Genomic DNA, 20073 nt, shown 5'->3' on the forward strand with positions numbered 1-20073 from the left:
AGACGAGTCATCTTAACTTCCGCTCATACACGTGACAAAATCTATAAATGGAGACAGCGCTGCTGATGGTTTTACAGCATGCGACCTGTTTCTAAGCTGTCACTGAAGTGTTTTGCTGTAGTTATGGAGGATTCATGAAGAAGGTCATGACTGAACAGTGTATTCAGGGAGAGCAGCTCACTGTTCACTGGTTATTTTATGAAAAGATCATAGTAATTAAATAAAGAGGTGTTTGTTTCAAATAACACAAGTTAAAGCTGTGCCTGTTTTTATTGCGCTTCAAACCTTAAATATTTCATGAAATTATTATTATTTCATATATCATAAATCTACCACGGCAGATTTAGTCGTCTAAAAGTCTTTGATATTTAGTCGACTAAAACTAGACTAAAAGTTCAAAAATGCTGATGACTAAAATGTGACTAAAATCAAATGACATTTTAGTCATAGGCATACAAAGCAGCCATATTTGTAGTCTTTATCACATTTTAAGCATTATAGCTGTCATATTGATCATCCTTCAGCTGTATACTACTTTTCCACATTAAAATCACACAGCCTGAGCTTCTTATAGTCTTATGGTATTATTCCAGCCTCAGAACTTTATGGTATATTCACAGGCTATTCTTTAAGGTCAGTGACTTCATACTGTTCTTGACTTCAGCTGTTTCTTTTTCATATCTTCCTAATATTCAAAGATTTTCTACTTTTCAAAATAAGAGCTTCATCTTTTTAAATTCTTAACTGTGTTTCAGCAAATTAAATTCATATTGCAGATTCTCCAACAATTCAGCGCAATCCTTCACATCAGCGTTCAAAGCAATGCTTCAGCTGCAGCAACCAAACTTGTCATAATTGTTATTGAAGGATAGCCCCTTGAGATGAAGTATCACGTTGTTAATTATTCGGGATAGAAAGATTATAACACTACTATTACAATTTGACTTGTTAGGGGGGTACCTAAAACTACCATCAGATTAACTCTTGCTGATCTTTGAAAACAGTCTTTGACTGTAAATAAATGAGCGTGGCTATAAATATCGTGGAAATTGCGTGGATTCTGATGTGACGCGAACGCGGCATTAACTAACTAAACGGTGGTAATGAGGGAATGTGAGTTTGCAGTTTGAGTGAATCATCTCTTCAATAAACGATCTTTGTTCTTCCGGCTCTCAGCGCTGCTCTCGCGGCAACTGCAGGAACGCGCCAAAATAAGAAAACAGAGCTCGGTGAGTGACAGTGACAGAGCTGGAGGACAAAGCTGGGAAATAAGTCAAATGACGCTTTACTCACATGCTTATTAAGAGCTGAGCCGCTGTTTGATTAGTGTCGCCGAATTGTCGCCGGAACAGAAAGAAGATGGTTCTGCAGAACAGTGGACGGTACAGAGCGGACCGAGGACAAAGCGGAGGCGATCCGGAAAACCAGTAAGTCAAGTCCGGCTTGAGTGACTCCAGACATGGACACTCATACAGTATAACATTATAAAGAACTGTTTGCTTGTTTGAACCAGGGATGATGGCTCCTCCATGTCCGCTCTCAAGCGGCTGGAGCGCAGCCAGTTCACCGACGAGATGGACGCTCGCTTCGGCTTTGATAGGATGAAGGAGCCGGGGGAGAAGACCGGCTGGCTGATCAACATGCACCCTGTAAGTCCACGCTGTGTGTCTGTCTGACTGTCTGTCCTGGCCACAGTAGAAGTCACATCGACCTTTGTTTTTCCTCTTCTCCTTTCCAGGCTGAGATCCTGGATGAAGACAAGAGGATGATCAGTGCTGTGGATTATTATTTCATTCAAGAGGATGGCAGCAGGTTCAAGGTAAACACTGATTAAATATGACATTATACAACATATAGACATAAGACATTTTCATACATATTCACTCTAATATTTATTCTTCCTGCAGGTGGCTCTCCCTTTCAAGCCATATTTTTACATTGCTACTAAAAAGGTAAGTCAGTGACAGTGATTTGGTTTTTGTGCCATGTTAGCATGTTAAAGAACATAAAAACGATGTCATTTCCAGAACTGCGAGAGGGAAGTCATCTCATTCTTGTCTAGGAAGTTTCAAGGAAAGGTGGCAAAGCTTGAAATGATCCCAAAAGAGGACCTGGACCTGGTGAGAGCTCTTTGTCCTTTTGATATTATTAAAGTCAAATTCCTATTAAATAAACTCCAACACTGGTCTGTTTGTGCTCAGCCAAATCATCTTGTTGGCCTGAAGAGGAGCTACATCAAGCTGGCATTCAACACTGTGGACGACCTCATCAAGGTCAAGCGTGAAATATCACCGGCAGTGCGCAAAAACAGAGAGAGGGAGCAGTCCAATGATGCCTACACCTCCATGTTGTCAAGGTATCAGCAGACTGCAGTTTCTATAAAGAATCACACACACACACACGGTGACATCTGCAGGGATGTAATCTCTGGACGATGTTGTTTTCAGCGCCTTGTCGGGTGGCACTGTGGCCTCAGCAGATGAAGACAGTATATCAAAGAGCATTTCAGATCAATTAGACAACATAGTGGACATGAGAGAGTATGATGTCCCGTACCATGTGCGAGTCTCCATCGACCTCAAGATCCACGTGGTAAGGAAAGCTCTCTTGTTATCTCACTGTTTCAGAAATCCTCTACGCCCCTGTGCAGTTCTAATGTTTGCTGTTCACCTCGCAGGCTCACTGGTACAATGTTCGATTCAGAGGCAGCGCTTACCCACCAGAGATCGTACGGAGAGACGACCTTGTGGAGCGACCAGTAAGTTTCTACTGTTTATAGTGCTACACAAGGAGGATTCCCTTACATCAGAGCTTCTCTCTTAAACACCTTACTTTTTATTGTTTTTTTTAGGATCCTGTTGTTTTGGCTTTCGACATTGAGACCACCAAACTTCCACTGAAATTCCCAGACGCAGAGACAGATCAAATTATGATGATCTCCTATATGATAGATGGACAGGTGCACATCATTTAAAAGTTTTGATCCACTGCAGTTCACATTACAGTGTATGTTTCAGTCTTTATTTTTATGTGTCTTTGTAGGGGTTCCTAATCACAAACAGAGAGATTGTCTCTGAGAATATTGAAGATTTTGAGTTCACTCCCAAGCCTGAGTATGAAGGGCCGTTCACTGTTTTTAACGAGGATGATGAGGTATGTAGAAATAAGAAAACACTCTCAGTGCTGTGTTGTTGTGTCGGTGTAATAACGTGTTGTCCTGACTTTTGTTGCAGGCCGCTCTCATTCAGAGGTGGTTTGATCACGTTCAAGAAACCAAGCCAAACATCTTTGTAACCTACAATGGAGACTTCTTTGATTGGTGAGCTGTTTAAATCTACAGTGTGCAGCTAAAGTGCACTAGCAGTGTGCAGGCTGTGTAGACATGGCTATATCATCCAGACCTCTGTCTTTGTCTCCACCCTCTGCTCTAAGTGTATTAATAGCTGCACTCACATAAAGCACACCAGCACCCCTCTGGGATTTACAGATGGCTGATGGTTGATTAATAAAACATAACAATAAAACAGTTGGTAAATCTGACTCACCCCTTTGCTCTCAATAATGCTTCGCCTGCCATTCATTCACTTTTTAGCTCTACTACAATTTGACTTGACTTCTCTCTGTTTTTTTTCTTGCTTGTTGTGCTGAGGAGTTGGAACTAAGAAAATGCTGCAAAGTCCACTTTTGTGCTGGGATGTTTATCTCATACTGTTTTTTTTTATTCTCTCCAGGCCTTTCATTGAGACTCGCGCTTCCCTCCATGGACTGAGCATGCACAGGGAGATCGGCTTCCAGAAGGATAGCCAAGGAGAGTACAAATCCAGTCAAGCCATCCACATGGACTGCTTAAGGTTGTGCACACCTTCTGATGTTGATGTCAGTACAGTTTATATTCAAATTCCTAGCATCATCTCTTCATCTGTCTCCTCTTATGTGTCAGGTGGGTAAAGAGAGACAGCTACCTGCCGGTGGGAAGCCACAATCTGAAGGCAGCTGCGAAGGCAAAGCTGGGGTACGACCCGGTGGAGCTGGACCCAGAGGAGATGTGCCGCATGGCAACTGAAGAATCACAGGTACTAAAAAATAGGCTTAAGCTTTAAGAACTTGAAAAACAAATAGTTCAGCTATGTTTTAATGCATTTTTCTTTTTTCCTTCTTACACACAGACCTTAGCAACCTACTCGGTGTCAGATGCTGTGGCCACATACTACCTGTACATGAAATACGTTCATCCATTCATATTTGCACTGTGCACCATCATCCCCATGGAACCTGACGAGGTTTGTTTGTGTTGTAAAAGACGACTGAAATCCCCCAAATATTCTTGATAATAATTATTTATTTCTTCTCTTCGCTGTTCGCCTGCATCCAGGTGCTGCGTAAAGGTTCTGGGACTCTGTGTGAAGCGTTGCTTATGGTGCAGGCCTTCCATGCCAACATCATCTTCCCCAACAAGCAGGAGCAGGTCTTCAACAAGCTGACAGATGACGGCCATGTCCTGGACTCTGAGACTTACGTTGGTGGCCACGTGGAGGCGCTGGAGTCTGGAGTCTTTCGCAGTGACATCCCCTGTCGTTTTAAAATGGTACAGTCCATCGCTCGTTTTCTGTTATCACGTACTCATTACACTTGTATGTATTAAATGTGACCATTTGGTTTCAACAGAATCCAGCTGCATTTGACTTCCTGCTGCAAAGAGTAGAGAGAACGATGCGTCACGCCATTGAAGAAGAAGAAAAGATCCCTCTGGAGCAAATCACCAACTTTAATGAGGTATGGTGACTTTTGAGTTTTTGTTGTGGTGTGACTCGGCAGCTTCAGCTTGTGACGAAATATTTCTGGTTTCTCAGGTTTGTGATGAAATCAAAACAAAGCTGATTTCCCTGAAGGAGGTTCCAAACAGGATTGAATGTCCCCTCATCTACCATCTCGATGTCGGGGCAATGTACCCGAACATCATCCTCACCAACCGCCTGCAACCGTCTGCTATGGTTGATGAAGCCACTTGTGCTGCCTGCGACTTTAACAAGCCTGGCGCCACCTGCCAGAGGAAGATGGCATGGCAATGGAGAGGGGAAATCAGTAAGTTGTCTAACTGGGTTCTTTATATGACTATCTTCAGTTTTACCTTCCCTGAATGTACACAGAAGTCTGAACATAATGTTTTTCTGGATGCGTGCAGTGCCCGCCACCCGCAGCGAGTTCCATCGCATCCAGCAGCAGCTGGAGTCTGAGAAGTTTCCACCATTCTTCCCCAACGGTCCACCTCGTGCCTTCCATACTCTCAACAGGGAGGAGCAGGCCAAACATGAGAAGAAACGCCTGGCAGGTACTTTACCTTAGAAATATATTAATGGAATTTCTTCAAGTTTGGCATAAATGTCCACTGATAATCTGGCATCAGTATGTTAGATTATATTTTGGTTTATACAATCCAAAAAGAAGCTGCCAAAGCATAAACGGACCTGACCTTTCTTTGTATCAGACTACTGCAAGAGGGCCTATAAGAAAATACATATCACAAAGCTGGAGGAGCGAGTTACCACCATCTGTCAGAGAGAAAACTCTTTCTACGTCGATACGGTCAGAGCTTTCAGAGATCGGCGTTATGAGTTCAAAGGGCTTCACAAGGTATGTAGAAGCTTTGAAAATGTCTGCAGCTGTTCAGTCATTCCATTGCTGTTTTATTTGTCTTGAAATGTATCTTTTCTGTCTTTGTGCTTAAAGGTGTGGAAGAAGAAACTGTCAACAGCTCAGGACAACGGAGATGCTGCCGAGGTGAAGCGCTGCAAAAACATGGAGATCCTGTATGAGTCTCTTCAGCTGGCTCACAAGTGCATCCTGAACTCTTTCTACGGCTACGTCATGAGAAAAGGGTAGGGGACAGATTTACTGCGAAACTGCTGTGAAACCAGTCAGTGCTGATGTTGTGTTTGTGTCCTCTTTAGGGCCCGCTGGTACTCCATGGAGATGGCTGGTATTGTGTGCTACACTGGAGCCAACATTATCACTCAAGCCAGAGAACTAATTGAACAAATTGGGTGAGTGTGACAGTGATAATGTGACACATAATTAATCAGTGTAAGGACAGTCAGAGCTTAGCAGGGACTGGAAGATGTACAATGCCCCAACAGTCATAAATATAGAGAAATGAATTTCACATTGTCATGTGTTTCTCTTGAACTTTCCTTCTTCAGGAGGCCACTGGAGTTGGACACTGATGGTATCTGGTGTGTCCTCCCCAACACCTTCCCTGAAAACTTTGTGGTGAAGACCAGTAATGAGAAGAAGCCCAAGGTGACCATCTCCTATCCGGGTGCCATGCTGAACATCATGGTGAAGGAGGGATTTACCAATGATCAGTACCATGAGCTGGTCGACCCTGCTACCCTCACTTACAACACCAGGCAGGAGAACAGCATCTTCTTTGAGGTGGACGGCCCATACCTGGCAATGATCCTGCCTGCCTCCAAAGAAGAGGGAAAGAAGCTGAAGAAGAGGTGTGGCAATAGATTAAGTTCTGATTTTAGTTGTTTTGTGTGATATAATCATGATTAATCTCTGTGTATTTTTGCCTGTCAGGTATGCTGTGTTCAATGAGGATGGCTCTCTAGCTGAGCTGAAAGGATTTGAAGTAAAGAGAAGGGGAGAGCTGCAGCTCATTAAGATTTTCCAGTCCTCTGTGTTTGAGGCTTTCCTCAAAGGCACCACTCTGGAGGAGGTCTATGCCTCTGTGGCTAAAGTGGCTGACTACTGGCTGGATGTTCTCTACAGCAAGGTAAAATATCTGCTTCGTGTGTCTGAATTTGACTATATACCTGTACTCCATATCAGGACTTCATTCAGGACTTATTGCTGACTTTCTTTGGTCTTCCAGGCTGCAAACATGCCAGATGCAGAGCTGTTTGAACTGATTTCAGAGAATCGGTCAATGTCCAGAAAACTTGAGGACTACGGAGAGCAAAAGTCCACATCCATCAGCACAGCCAAGAGGCTGGCTGAGTTCCTGGGAGACCAAATGGTAAAAGATGCTGGTCTGAGCTGTCGCTACGTCATCTCTCGAAAGCCTGAGGGGTCGCCTGTGACTGAAAGGTGGGGCTCTAAAAGTAAATTGACAAGGTTTTAAATGTCTGTGGATAAGAAGCACTACAAAGCCTCGTCTGTGACACTGACTGATGTGTTTGTCTCTTTCAGGGCCATCCCTCTGGCCATCTTCCAGGCAGAGCCAAGTGTCAAGAAACATTTTCTTCGTAAGTGGTTGAAGATGCCCAGTCTGCATGATTTGGACATCCGCTCTGTGAGTATTTAAAATATAAACAATATAAACAGAGTGAGAAGCTATTTATTTGGTTTGTGATCTTCTATGTTTTTTTGTTTGGAATTTTCCAGATCCTTGATTGGAGCTACTATATAGAGAGATTGGGTAGTGCAATCCAGAAAATTATCACCATCCCCGCAGCTCTGCAACAGGTTGAAAAACTCAAATTAATATATTTTTAATTTTAATGAATATTTTTCAGTATATTCAGATTTTTAAATTTCTTTTGTTTATTGTAAGGTGAAAAATCCAGTTCCCAGAGTGAGGCATCCTGACTGGCTCCACAAGAAACTTCTGGAGAAAAACGATATCTACAAGCAAAAGAAAATTAGTGAGCTGTTCACAAGTGAGGGCAAAAGACAGGTAAGCTTGCTACACAGCAAACCGTCTCATCTGTCTATCAACACTAAACATTTCCTCTGGTTAAAGCCTGCTTTGCTGCTAATCATGCTCATTTCTCTCTCAGGTGGCCCATCAGCTTGAAGGAGGCCAAGCTGCTGACATGGAGGACTTTGGGATGCCAGCCAAACCCCTGCAGCCAGCCGTCCTCATCAGCACCAAACGGAAGCGGGCCTCACAGGGAGACGACAGCCAGGTGGACTCTCAGGACGTGGAGCTCACACAGTCCTGGAGAGAGATCCTGGGACCTCCCCCACCCAAGGGAACGACAAAGGTAGGAAAGCAGCAGCATCAGTGTACCTGTTTCTACAGACACATTATTCTAGAAATCTAAATTTTCAAAGCATTAACGCTGGCGTTAGTTTTGACAAGTGTGTCTGCATGCAGGAGGAGCGCCTGGTGTGGTTGCGTTACCACAAGAAAAAATGGGAGCTGCAGCTGAGGCAGAGAAAGGAGAGACAGAAGAGAAGGCGGCTGCTAGATGGGGAAGCTCAGCCTGTTGGCGGTGGAGTTATCAGAGATGGTCCCACCACCGGCCTGGGAAGCTTCCTCCGCAGGACAGCACGTAGCATCCTGGACATGCCATGGCAAATAGTGCAGGTGGGGCAAAGTGACCGCTTTATCATCCTCGTATGATTTAACAAATAGAGAGGAATATGTGACATCTTGTTTCCTGCCTCTCAGATTGCAGAAACGAGTCACCCTGGTCTGTATAAACTGTGGGCAGTGATTGGGAATGATCTTCACTGCATGAAACTCAACATCCCGCGCATCTTCTATGTCAACCAGAAAGTCCCCAAACAGGAAGAGGGAGCAGCGTACAAAAAGGCACGTCACTTTCATTTCTGAAAGCTTGTTACCATAATAAATGAATTAAATTCATTTTAATGATCCTTTCACTTCAGGTGAACCGGATGCTGCCTCGCTCCAACATGGTGTACTATCTTTATGAGTACTGTGTACCAGAAGACATGTATCAGGAGCATATCAATGAGATCAACGCAGACCTCTCTGCCCCAGACATCGAAGGGGTCTATGAAACACAGGTCTCTGATTCACTTTATTGTATTGATATTGTACTTTTAATTGTATAAACATAAGCAGAATACCATGTGGATACCATTGAAAACTGAATGCACCCTCCTCCTGCCTTTCAGGTCCCCTTGCTGTTCCGTGCACTGGTGCAGCTTGGATGTGTGTGTATGGTCAACAAACACGTAGTGAGGGATCTGGCTGGCAGGGAGGCAGACACTTTCGATCTAGAACACCTGGAGATGAGGTCTCTGGCCCAGTTCAGCTACCTGGAACCTGGTAAGAATGATTGAAATAAAGATTCTAATATTAACAAAGAATTGTGATGTGAAATTCTTATGACTGTTATGTTTGCTTCCTTTTTAGGGAGTGTTCGCCACATATACTTGTATCATCACAGCCAGGGACACAAAGCTCTGTTTGGGCTCTTCATCCCTTCTCAGCGCAAGGCTAGCATCTTCGTCCTCGACACAGTAAGAATAACACAACTCTTTATTCGTTCTCCTGCGTTTTTCTTGGCATTTTGATCATATAACGTACAAAAAGACTGAAATGTTTGAAGAAAAGTCAAGAAACATTTCCACTGTTTGCCTAATATTATCAGATTGCATGTATGAGAAAATAACTAGTGATTTACGACACTAGAGTATAAAGTTTACTTTATTTCTTCATTTTGTTTTGAGGTACGAAGCAACCAGATGCCCAACCTGAGTAACCTCTACACAGCTGAACGCACCGCCCTGCTGGAGAAGACGACAGAAGACCTGCTACCTCCAGAGAAACACAACTTTGAGGTCCGCGCTGAAAATGACATTAAGGCCATCTCCCGTGCACTTCAACGCATACTGCTAAGCTACAAGGTTAAAAACTCTTATATTTATTACTTTAATGTCTTGAAACACATATGAGGGTGTTTGTTACTAAATGTATTTGTTGCGGCTTGCAGGAGGAGCGTCGTGGGCCCACCCTCATCGCTGTGCAGTCAAACTGGGAGCTGCGCCAACTGGCGGCAGGAATGCCAGTGCTGGAGGAGTTCCCTGTTGTTCCAGTGCACGTGGTTGATGAAATCAGCTATAATGTACTGGACTGGCAACGCCACGGTGCCCGGCGTTTGATCCGACACTATCTCAACCTTGACAGCTGCCTCTCACAGGCTTTTGACATGGCCAGGTATGAACTACTCCTTCTGTGGAGATTTCCACTCCACATGAGGATAGACTGGACGCATTTCTTCCTTTACTATACTCTTGTAATACTATAATATTATAATAATATATAACTCTTACTTCCAGGTATTATCACTTACCTGTGGGGAACTTGCCACAGGATGTGTCCATCTTTGGCTCAGACTTGTTCCTGGCAAGACATTTGCGGAAGCACAACCACCTGCTGTGGTTTTCACCCACAGCCCGGCCCGACCTCGGAGGAAAAGAGGCTGATGACAGTCGTCTGGTCATGGAAAGTGATGACAGGGGTTCTGTGGAGATCAATGCTCAAGGATGTTATTCCACAGGTGCACAATCACAATCACATCATCAAGAATTTACAGAAAAAGGCACATTTTCAGAATCTGCCAGTGTGTATTTATGGATTATTCTGTGTCTTCCAGCATGTGTGGAGTTAGACCTGCAGAGCCTGGCAGTGAACACCATCCTCCAGTCGCAGCACGTCAATGACATGGAGGGTGGAGCCAGTCTGGGTGTTAGTTTTGATGTGATCCAGCAGGCCTCGTTGGAGGAAATGATGTCAGGAAACCAGGGTGCAAGTTCTCTCGCTAGCTACGATGAGACAGCTCTGTGCTCCAACACCTTCAGGTGTGTAAACATCTGATTTACTCTACATAGTTTCGCGTAAGAGTTGCTTCTACATGTTCCTCATCTGTTTTCTCTCTGTGTATGACCAGGATTTTAAAAAGTATGGTGGTTGGATGGGTCAGAGAGATCACCCAGTACCACAACGTGTATGCAGACAACCAGGTTATGCACTTTTACCGCTGGCTGCGCTCTCCGAACTCTCTGCTCTACGACCCCGCACTGCACCGCACTCTGCACAACATGATGAAGAAGGTGTTTCTGCAGTAAGTGCATTTATACGTCAAAAACCTGGGTCTATCATATATGAAGTCAAGCTGGTGTGAAGTCTGATTACCAACCCACCTCCTGTTGAATGCAAGCTGTTAGAACATTGATCATTATCCCCTTCAGGTTGATTGCAGAGTTCAAGCGCCTGGGCTCAACCGTGGTGTATGGAAACTTCAACAGGATCATCTTGTGTACTAAAAAACGAAGGATAGATGATGCCATTGGCTATGTGGAGTACATCACCAAGAGGTCAGTCATTTTCACTCTTCACGTCAGATCAAATCTTGTTCAGATGGCCGAGCTGATTTAGATGTAACTGGAACCACATGTGGAACTGGTTGTAAATGCAGTGTCCAATCAGAGTTGTCTTAGGCCAAATGTTTTGGCTCCTAAAATAACTAGCTGGTGAAGTTAAAAAATCCAAAATATCATTAAAAAATCTCTAATATAACATGAAGCAAATATATTGCATTTGGGATTTTTATTTACACACACTTTATTCTGGCCTTCACTGCAGTCAGAATGTATCAACATATACTATTCAAATAATGCTTTTACATTATTGTAGATGATAGCATGTTTATCTGTGTTTCGAGCTACACCTTATCATCATCATCATAATTTGTCTTGTAGCATCCATACCAGAGAAATCTTCCACTCTTTGTCCATCTCTTTCTCACGATGCTGGGAGTTTCTGATGTGGATGGACCCAGCCAACTACGGCGGCGTAAAGGGGAAACTACCTTCTAGCATTTTGTATGGAGAGGTATGGCAAACTTGTTTGTACCTCCAAGTTTGTTTTAACTTAAAGTTAAACTCACTTTACAGTTCTTTTGATGATGGTCACAATTAGGAAGGCGCCAAACGGAAGAAAAACAGACAAGAGGAGGAAGATGAGGACGGCAGTGAGGATGAAGATGAAGATAATGTTGAGGAAGATAATGAAGATGAAGAAACAGATGATGTGGAGGAGTTGATTGAGAGCAACTGGAATATCATGCAGTATCTTCCTCAAACAGCCTCCTGCCAGAAATACTTCCTCATGATTGTCTCTGGTAAAACTATGACCCACACACAGCAGGTTGTTTTTATTCTTTTATCAGCTGTTTCACACATTTTTTTCCCACGTCAGCCTACATTGCAGCAGTCTACCACAGCATGAAAGAAGAGCTGAGACGCAACGCTCCCGGTACAACACCAGTCAAGAGACGTGGAGGCAGCCAGGCCTCCCAGCAGGCTGTTGGAGACTTGAGTGCTCTTCCTGGTAATATTCTGGTTAGGTTGCTGCAGTCACTAAAGACTTCTACAGTACTTCCAAAGAACTGCATATTCCCTTCATTAGAACTTCCACCAGCTTGTGCCACTCACAGTTTTTAAAACTGTCTCCCACAGGAATGATCTCTTTCTCCCAAGAATATGTGTCCAGTGAGCTGACACAGACCTTTTTCACCATCACTCAAAAAATCCAAAAGAAGGTGACAGGCACTCGGAGTGTTACCCAGGCCTCAGAGATGTTCCCCGTCCTGCCTGGGTCACACCTGCCACTCAACAACCCAGCACTGGAGTTTATCAAATATGTCTGCCAGGTAGACCATAAAGTCCCACATTTTCATTATGACTTGATTTAATGCCTCTGTAATTGAGATTTCTCATCATCCTTTCAGGTTCTTTCACTGGATGCCAACATTGTGAATCAGGTGAACAAGCTGAAAAGAGACCTCCTGCGCCTTGTTGACGTTGGAGAGTTTTCAGAAGACGCCCAGTTCCGTGACCCCTGTAACTCCTACATCCTGCCAGAAGTCATCTGCCACCACTGCAACTTCTGCCGTGACCTCGACCTCTGCAAGGACCCATCCATGGCCCAGGTAAGAGCACCTGATGATAATCTGCTATTACAGTATTGAAATACAGGAATCTCTGTAAGATGTTCCATCTGCTCCTCAGGATGGGTCTGTCTTGCCTCAGTGGTTCTGCTCCAACTGCCAGGCCCCGTACGAGACTGACTCTATTGAGATGTCTCTGGTAGAAGCTCTGCAGAAGAAACTGATGAGCTACACACTGCAGGACCTGGTGAGTATTACAACATGCATCTAAAGAAATATGCATATATGCACTAATATCAGTTAAAAATGGTGAAGCTGTGATGTTTTGTTGCACATTTTGAACTTTTCTCCTGAAGCACTGAACTCCTTGTTGTGATTTTTAGGCATGTAACAAATGTAAAGGAGTGAAGGAAGCAAACATGCCCCTGTACTGCCGATGTGCTGGAGACTTTGAGCTCACTTTCTCAGCCAAGGTTTCTACTCTCAAACCTACCACCTCATTCAGTTTAGTGCTGAAAGCACATTATGATTGTTTCCCTTTGACATATTGTTCTTTTTCACTTTCTTCCACATAAAGAGCTTCTCTGAGCAGATCACGGTGTTTCGGAACATAGCATCGCACTACAACATGACCTTCCTGGAGGAGACCATTGACTGGTTGCTGCTTATGAGCCCACAGATCAGCCAGAGCGCTCGCTAAATGGGACAGCTGCACCCTGCGGAGGACAGACCCTTCCTCAGTTGCCTGTGTGCCAACCAGACATTTTCACTCAACTTTTCCAGCTGATGCACTTCATCGACAGATGTGTCTGACAGCTGAAGCAGGCTGGAAGAGAAATGCACTGTACATATATTTGTACTTTTGATTATGACACAGCTCTATATGTATGAATTGAAATGATAATAAATGAATCTTTTTTGTTTATAAGGTTATGATCTGTGCTTTGCACTGTTTCTCTGACACGAAGAAAAGCATCCCTTCTCCTTCATCGATAAGCAGCCACATTATCTGAGTTTCCTTCTCACTTGGGGGGCTAGTGTGTTTGTGCAGAGCCTCAGTAACTTGCACCCTCTGCCCTTTTTTTTCAACCTGCAGCATGTTGCCTTAATGCAGCCAGATCTTTTGTGCGGCTGTGAACACAAGACAATTAAGGAATTATTGAGAAAAATGATATTTAAAGACTTCAATCCGGATCATATTTTAATGACCTGTTGATAATATGACAATATGTAGCATTTCTTGGCTGGTATTTACATTATATAACACATTTTATGGCGAGTAATTGCTAAATTTTATGCTTCGTAATAACCAACCCAGCTCCATCACTTTAACCTCATCGACCACTGATGACTCACTTTGCCAGCTCATGGGTGTGTCCCAGACACATAATCACATTTCATGTTTGAAGCGAGCCACAATTAGATTGGCTCCTCAGAGATTCTCTCAGACACTCACTGTTCATGTTGGTCAAAGAAACAATGAGAGCATACAAAGTTCTTTGTATGTGCTGTATTTACATGAGATGGGGCCCGTTTGCATGTTAATTATTTCAAATGACATGTGATCCTGCATCTTTCGTTGCGGATCTCAATCCATTAGACGAGTCTCTTTCACCACTGACATTTGTATTGCTCTCAGATGTCTTAATGGATTCACACTTCCCCCCCAATCTTGTTAGATAAACCATTTTAAGGGAAATGTCCGCATCATTTGATTATCGTTCATTGCTCTGCTCATGCATCTCCTCACTGTTTCTTACTGTATCTTCTCATTGTGCTGAACACAGGAACCAGAAAGAAATCTTGATGTTTGGAATCTTGAGACAAGGTATGTGATAATGCATATTTAAAATAGCAAAGAAATGATGCCATACTAATGATTACTAAAGGTCATTTATTGTGGGATTGAAAGTCTGTAATATGTGGACATAGTGTGTGTGGTGCTATGAAATGATATGTTCTTTTTTCATAAAATAAACACACCCTCTAAGTGTTAGTATATTCTTAGTAAGAGAGAGAAAATGGTTTAATTCTACTGATGAACAGTGCGGGTCCATCGAGGTTTGAGGTGATATATGAAATGAACCTACATTGAGAGACCAGCTTTCTTACAGAAAGATGATGTTCTTTCTCATTTTAGTCCTACTCTCAACAGCAGCGTCCAGTCCATCACTGAGCTGCTGCAGACACCTGAGAAACAGTTAGCCCTGGAAGAGTCCGTGCGCTTTGACAGGAATGAGGCAACTGGCTGGGGTCACAGCGGTACACCGTCTGACAGGTCCGAATGGTTTGAGCCGAAGCTGGTGATGAAGTTGAGCTCAGTGGAAACGGGAGCAGCAACTGGTTCTTTGATTATCTGATGAACAGAAAGATAGACAATAAATGCAAAACTAAATCTATTAAAGTACAACCATGTAAATAAACCAACAGAACATTTACTATCTAGCATCGTCCTCGTCTTACATTCACATATCAGAAAGTGATGCACAGCACCAGAGATATCATCGTCTGAAGGTGTGGCTAAAACCCTGGTTGTACCCATCTCAACCATGTTCTTGATGTCCTCCCACAGTCTCAGAGATCAGCCTGTCATAGTGTGACCGCAGCAGTCTTTGTATTCCAAAGAAATGAGTTCATTTGGGAGCAAGAGGTGTTAGGTGATTGGTCTCTCATCTTTAGTTGGAAGTCTCATCTAAAAAATGTCTGCAGTTCACCTTAAAATGGCAGATTGTTTTACTTCACAGCTCACTTTCCTTCCACACCAGAAGAACATTAACCCTCCACCAGCACTGATACTGCTGTTATGATGGCTGCATAAAAACTGGGTGGTATACTTCCTTAGAAAATGGTAAAGTGCAATTTGCAACTGTCTGCATGTAACAGGAGTACCAGTACTTCCATCTCATCAATCACCCCACAATACAGTAGTATGCTGTCTACACCTTCTTTTACAATCATGGACAGCGACAATGGAAAGTTCAGATCCACTTAGACTAGAAAAAGACTAGATTAGAAGAGGATAAACCCAGATGATGCTGTTTACTTACTTCATCATATTTTCTCACACTGTAGACTTCATTCTTGTCAATGAATGTCAGCATGATCCAGTCACAGATAAGGGTACACTAGAGGAGGTGAAGATAATGTGTTACATAGATGTCATTCCAAGGTGCTATGTTAAAAAAAAGAATGCCATCATTACTCACAATCCCAATGGAAGTCAAAGCAGTCACAGAGTTGATGATGGTTGGAATAGGACTGAATTTACCAGCCTGTGTACAAATGACATGCAACATTAAAATGGCAGAGACTGTAGTGGACTGTAGTGATGATGGAGAAACCTCTTACATGTCCATGAACTATGACATCTAGTCGAATGCCATAAGCCTTGATAAGTGTCCGAGTCTCCTCCCTGTCCTGATTGTAATATTTGGCAAACCTGAATGATCAGAACAGAAATGACATCGTAAGTATAGGTGAAGGCAACATGAAGATTTGCACTGGGAGCTGCTGCTAACCTGTAATAGTAACCAGGGTTACCCTGATCCTTTCGGAGGTCGAGACGACGGAATGAATATGTAGGTTTACAGTGTGAAGGATCCAGATCCAGGTTACAATACCAGTTGATGAAAACTCCAATCACCCCTCCCTGAGCACAAACAGAACCTGCAATAACTTATCTGGGTGCTGACATTCAAACATCGCAGACCTCTCACTAGACTAAATGGCACATTTCTTCCTGCATGTCTCATATTCTTGCTCTGTATCCTCCTGATCATCGAGCATTGTTATCCCTGTAAAATAAATCAACAAAGGAAAGACTACAGACTGAGCAATGCAGGCCTCATACTCACAGTCCTGCAGAGATCACTGAAATTCTCCCTCGCTTGATCTGCGATGTAACCCAGTCGGAAGTTTGGACAGTAGGGCTCTTTCTCCTCGTGATAATGACATTTTTTGAGGTATTTGTGCAGGTTACGCTTACTTGAAGTCTTCATAATGTTTCCCCTGCCAAAGCCAGAGATAGAATCAATACCTGAAACTCCGAAGGCAGATCAATAACACCAAGTATCTGTAGTGTAGTGTGTAGTTATGCTACCTCAGCACTTTAAATTTTGGGAAGTGGATGAAGTTCCTGATGAACACTGTGAAATTAATGGCTTCCACTAAAGGTGGTTCTCTGTTGAAGACACAGAAAGTCAAAGAAAGAGAGAAAGTGAGCAGTTTGATTGTTGGTTTATGTGACTTCACTTGACACGGATTACTCCAGCTCCATCTTTGAGTTTTGGGTTTTTCCTTATTTGTATGTGACATTTTCTTCCTTGTCCTTTAAAGCTTGGATTACTGTTTTGAGATTAAATATCAGCCATACCGAACTGCTGCATACTCCTCAATGGGACACCAGGATTGGACCTCACAGGTTTTGAAGGTGTGGTTGTAGTACTGAACACATTTACCAGTCCATTTGCCTGTAAGAAAATGTAAATGTTTAAAAACTGTATAAATAAATGAAAACCAACCAGACATAAGGGAAGATTAAGTGATAACTAAAATCAGTACCATGACCATCAAAGTTATCCTCCATGTCCCTACAGTCTGTGTCTTCTGTACAGTTGGCGTCCGCAACTTTGAAATACTGCAGTTAATAAGATTGAATAACATGTAACTGATACACTTGTGCACTTGTGTTTTTCAGCTTACTCATACTGTTAGAAGACACTTCTTACCTCAGCGCAGGTGCCTTGCCTCTGATTGTATGTGAATTCTCGTCTCAGTATTGCACTAATAACATCACCACCCTACAAGTAAATGTCCAAAACAGTGAGTGGGTTCAGTCTTAAAGCATGATGAGAGTTTTTTTAACATGCCACAGACTTTTATCGCACACTCACCTCCGAGGGTTGAACATACTCCACAGTGTCCAGGATATCGTTTTCATGAATTGCTATCCCTTTCATGATAGTGCGAACAGAGCTCTCTGGATGGGTTTCAATCTCCTGGTAAGCTTTCTGACTTATAAACACATACCTTAAGAGAGACAAGAGCAGACAGAGAGATCATCACATTTTCTGTTGGGGGGGAGGATGTCAAATTTTATTGGTGTCATGTTACAGCAGTTGTTCAGCTCTCATTGTAGAAGCCAAGAAAATAGGATGATGCACTTCAGTCGAAAGCACACGATGTAAGTACTCAGTACTCTTAGGAGTACTGATCTAAAAGATTCACAGATCTATAGAGCAGATCCAACATGTCTGATGATAGAGGGAGGCTCAGTGTCACTTCTTTAACCATTAGCCTTGTATCCAACAGTGATGTTGTCTTTGAGACAACAGAGAATTTAAGTCTCCAGTGCAATTTTGATCCTGTTGTTCTTACACACCACGACATACTGCAGGTATTTTAGTGATTATTAAAGTAAGAATGTAAAGAAACACATTGAAACACTGTGCTAAAAAGTGCTGCATAAATAAATATATCATCACTTACACACATCTGATAACAAAATATGCACGAAATTGAAAGGTACATGCAAACACAACACTTACCAGATGAAGTAGGTAATCACAAGAAACTGAGCGGACCTATAAATGACTCCAAGAGTTCTGTTTTGAACCACCACCACCTTAGCAGTCTCATAGTTCCAGAAACCATGATAATAGTCCTTCACAAAGTCCAGTAGTCCCATGCTGATGCTTCGAAATTCTTCACCCATGTCCTAAAACGTCTTTGTGAAATTTGTGTTTCCGCTACGATTCTAACTTTGTCTGTACATTTATCTTTCCCTCATTATTTCTCTTTCTCGCTCTTCTCCTGGTCAGCTCCAGTCTGTATTTCTCTCCAGCATCCTTGGCACCAGTGAGGGAAGAGCAGGGGGTGGGGTTCAGATGTTAGACATTTTGACTTAATGTCTTAAGTATTCTCATAATTGTACAGTGTAATGATGTTCAAATTTGCTCAGACTACACAATCACTGGCATTTATCATAGGCATTCATTTATATTTATTTTGGAATGTGTTATAGTATGCTGTGTTGTTTTAAAACGGCAGTGTAATTATGAATTGTGAAATTATTTCAGCCGTGTTTTGTTCTTACTGAGCAGCCTGCCATAATTTTGCATGCAAATATAATAAAGTAATAAAGGTGAATGGTGAAATTTGTCTTCTGGTGGTAGTAAGGACTGTAAAAATGATGTGAAGGGCAAAGGGAAACAAAAATACCTTCAACTCACAGTCTCTTAGGAGTACTGATATAATAATATGCATCAGGAGCAGTAAACCTACAACAATGCTCATTTTGAAGAATTGAAATATAAATCCACCTATATTATTTGATACACCACTAGCCATGCTATTCATTGTTCCACAGCGACATCTGGTGGCTACACTGGCCCCTAATATAAAAACATCAATGTTACGCCATCCATCTTCTGAACCTGCTTGTCCTGTACAGGGTCACGGGGTACAGCTGGAGCCTATCCCATCTACAGGCAAGAGTAGTCACAGTAAATGAGGACTGCCACAAGATGGTGATGTTATCCATGTACAGACACTGTGCTTTTCAATCAGCTCTAACAAATTCAACTCTGAAGGAGCATTTTGGTCAAAGTTGGCACTATTTTTTCCTTTTTTTTTTCTTGAACATGTCTCAGTTGCAGGTTACACTCTTTGGATCAAAAGGAAAAGAGCACAAAGGACATAAACATACACGTTCTTCAGTCCCACTTTTTGGATTTTAAAATAGTCTCTGTGATATTGCAAATTTGAGCCAGGGAGAACACAGGACAGACAGCCTTCTCTCTGCTACCCAGAGCTTCTGGGTACTCCACACCTCTTGAGGTGGTGGACAGAACAGCTGTTGGGGTCAGGCATTCTTTTAGGTTGAGAGTGGTTCAACAACTTAAAATCACACCACCATCTTTCCTGCTGTGGACTGAAGCAACACCCTTAAGAAAGGCTAATGTGCAGGAGCTTTTTGACAATCTGGCTAAAGTGATGGACAGGTGACAACCTGCTGGTTGGATTAATTTACCCAAGTTTTTTGTTTTTTTAAGAAGTAATATTTTCATTATCTGTTTGTCATAGCGTTGTTATCATTTTCATTGACAGAGACATCCAGACTTAAAGGTAGATTCATTTTTTATTCTGCAATTTTTGTCTTACAGTACAGCATAAGTGAAAAGTGCAACTCATCTACAAACAGGCACGGAGAAAATACATTGTGTAAAATCTAAACAGGCACTACTTGCAACAGACAACAGCTTTTATTTAGTCTGCCTGAAAGCAGCACTAACACTCAGCTGCAGCAGCATGACAAACAGCATTCATATTTGGGTATAAACTGACGAGGTATTCTGGTGTACACGGAAAAGGTTCATGGTTTGGGGGTCCCTGACACTGAATCACCTCCAAGTCATTTTCT

At 42.6% G+C, this 20073-nt stretch overlaps 2 protein-coding genes across 2 annotated transcripts; one reads left to right on the forward strand and one right to left on the reverse strand.

Annotated features, from left to right (window-relative positions):
• The first annotated feature begins 1226 nt into the window (after positions 1-1226).
• pole (polymerase (DNA directed), epsilon) lies at positions 1227-13525 on the forward strand. The gene is made up of 47 exons (XM_028415178.1): positions 1227-1427; positions 1514-1649; positions 1739-1819; positions 1908-1952; positions 2028-2120; positions 2202-2356; positions 2448-2592; positions 2678-2758; positions 2852-2959; positions 3043-3153; positions 3234-3319; positions 3732-3851; positions 3941-4073; positions 4167-4280; positions 4373-4585; positions 4666-4773; positions 4851-5082; positions 5183-5329; positions 5486-5631; positions 5728-5876; positions 5949-6041; positions 6198-6500; positions 6583-6778; positions 6878-7092; positions 7195-7297; positions 7390-7470; positions 7559-7681; positions 7785-7991; positions 8105-8317; positions 8402-8545; positions 8623-8763; positions 8875-9028; positions 9116-9222; positions 9433-9609; positions 9696-9919; positions 10042-10262; positions 10359-10563; positions 10653-10826; positions 10954-11079; positions 11464-11596; positions 11684-11885; positions 11963-12094; positions 12223-12416; positions 12495-12695; positions 12775-12900; positions 13037-13126; positions 13231-13525. Exons 1-47 carry the CDS (start codon positions 1360-1362, stop codon positions 13351-13353), a joined length of 6879 nt encoding a protein of 2292 aa, XP_028270979.1. The 5' UTR covers positions 1227-1359; the 3' UTR covers positions 13354-13525.
• A 1382-nt stretch (positions 13526-14907) lies between these two features.
• Positions 14908-18366, reverse strand: p2rx2 (purinergic receptor P2X, ligand-gated ion channel, 2). The gene is made up of 12 exons (XM_028414761.1): positions 18200-18366; positions 17546-17681; positions 17381-17452; positions 17214-17289; positions 17026-17122; positions 16753-16833; positions 16508-16661; positions 16172-16302; positions 16002-16092; positions 15860-15925; positions 15701-15778; positions 14908-15009 (listed from the first exon to the last, which is right to left on the reverse strand). Exons 1-12 carry the CDS (start codon positions 18364-18366, stop codon positions 14908-14910), a joined length of 1251 nt encoding a protein of 416 aa, XP_028270562.1.
• Positions 18367-20073: the final 1707 nt, after the last annotated feature.

This window comes from Parambassis ranga, chromosome 9 (genome assembly GCF_900634625.1).
Source record: "Parambassis ranga chromosome 9, fParRan2.1, whole genome shotgun sequence".
Classification (NCBI taxonomy): domain Eukaryota; kingdom Metazoa; phylum Chordata; class Actinopteri; family Ambassidae; genus Parambassis; species Parambassis ranga.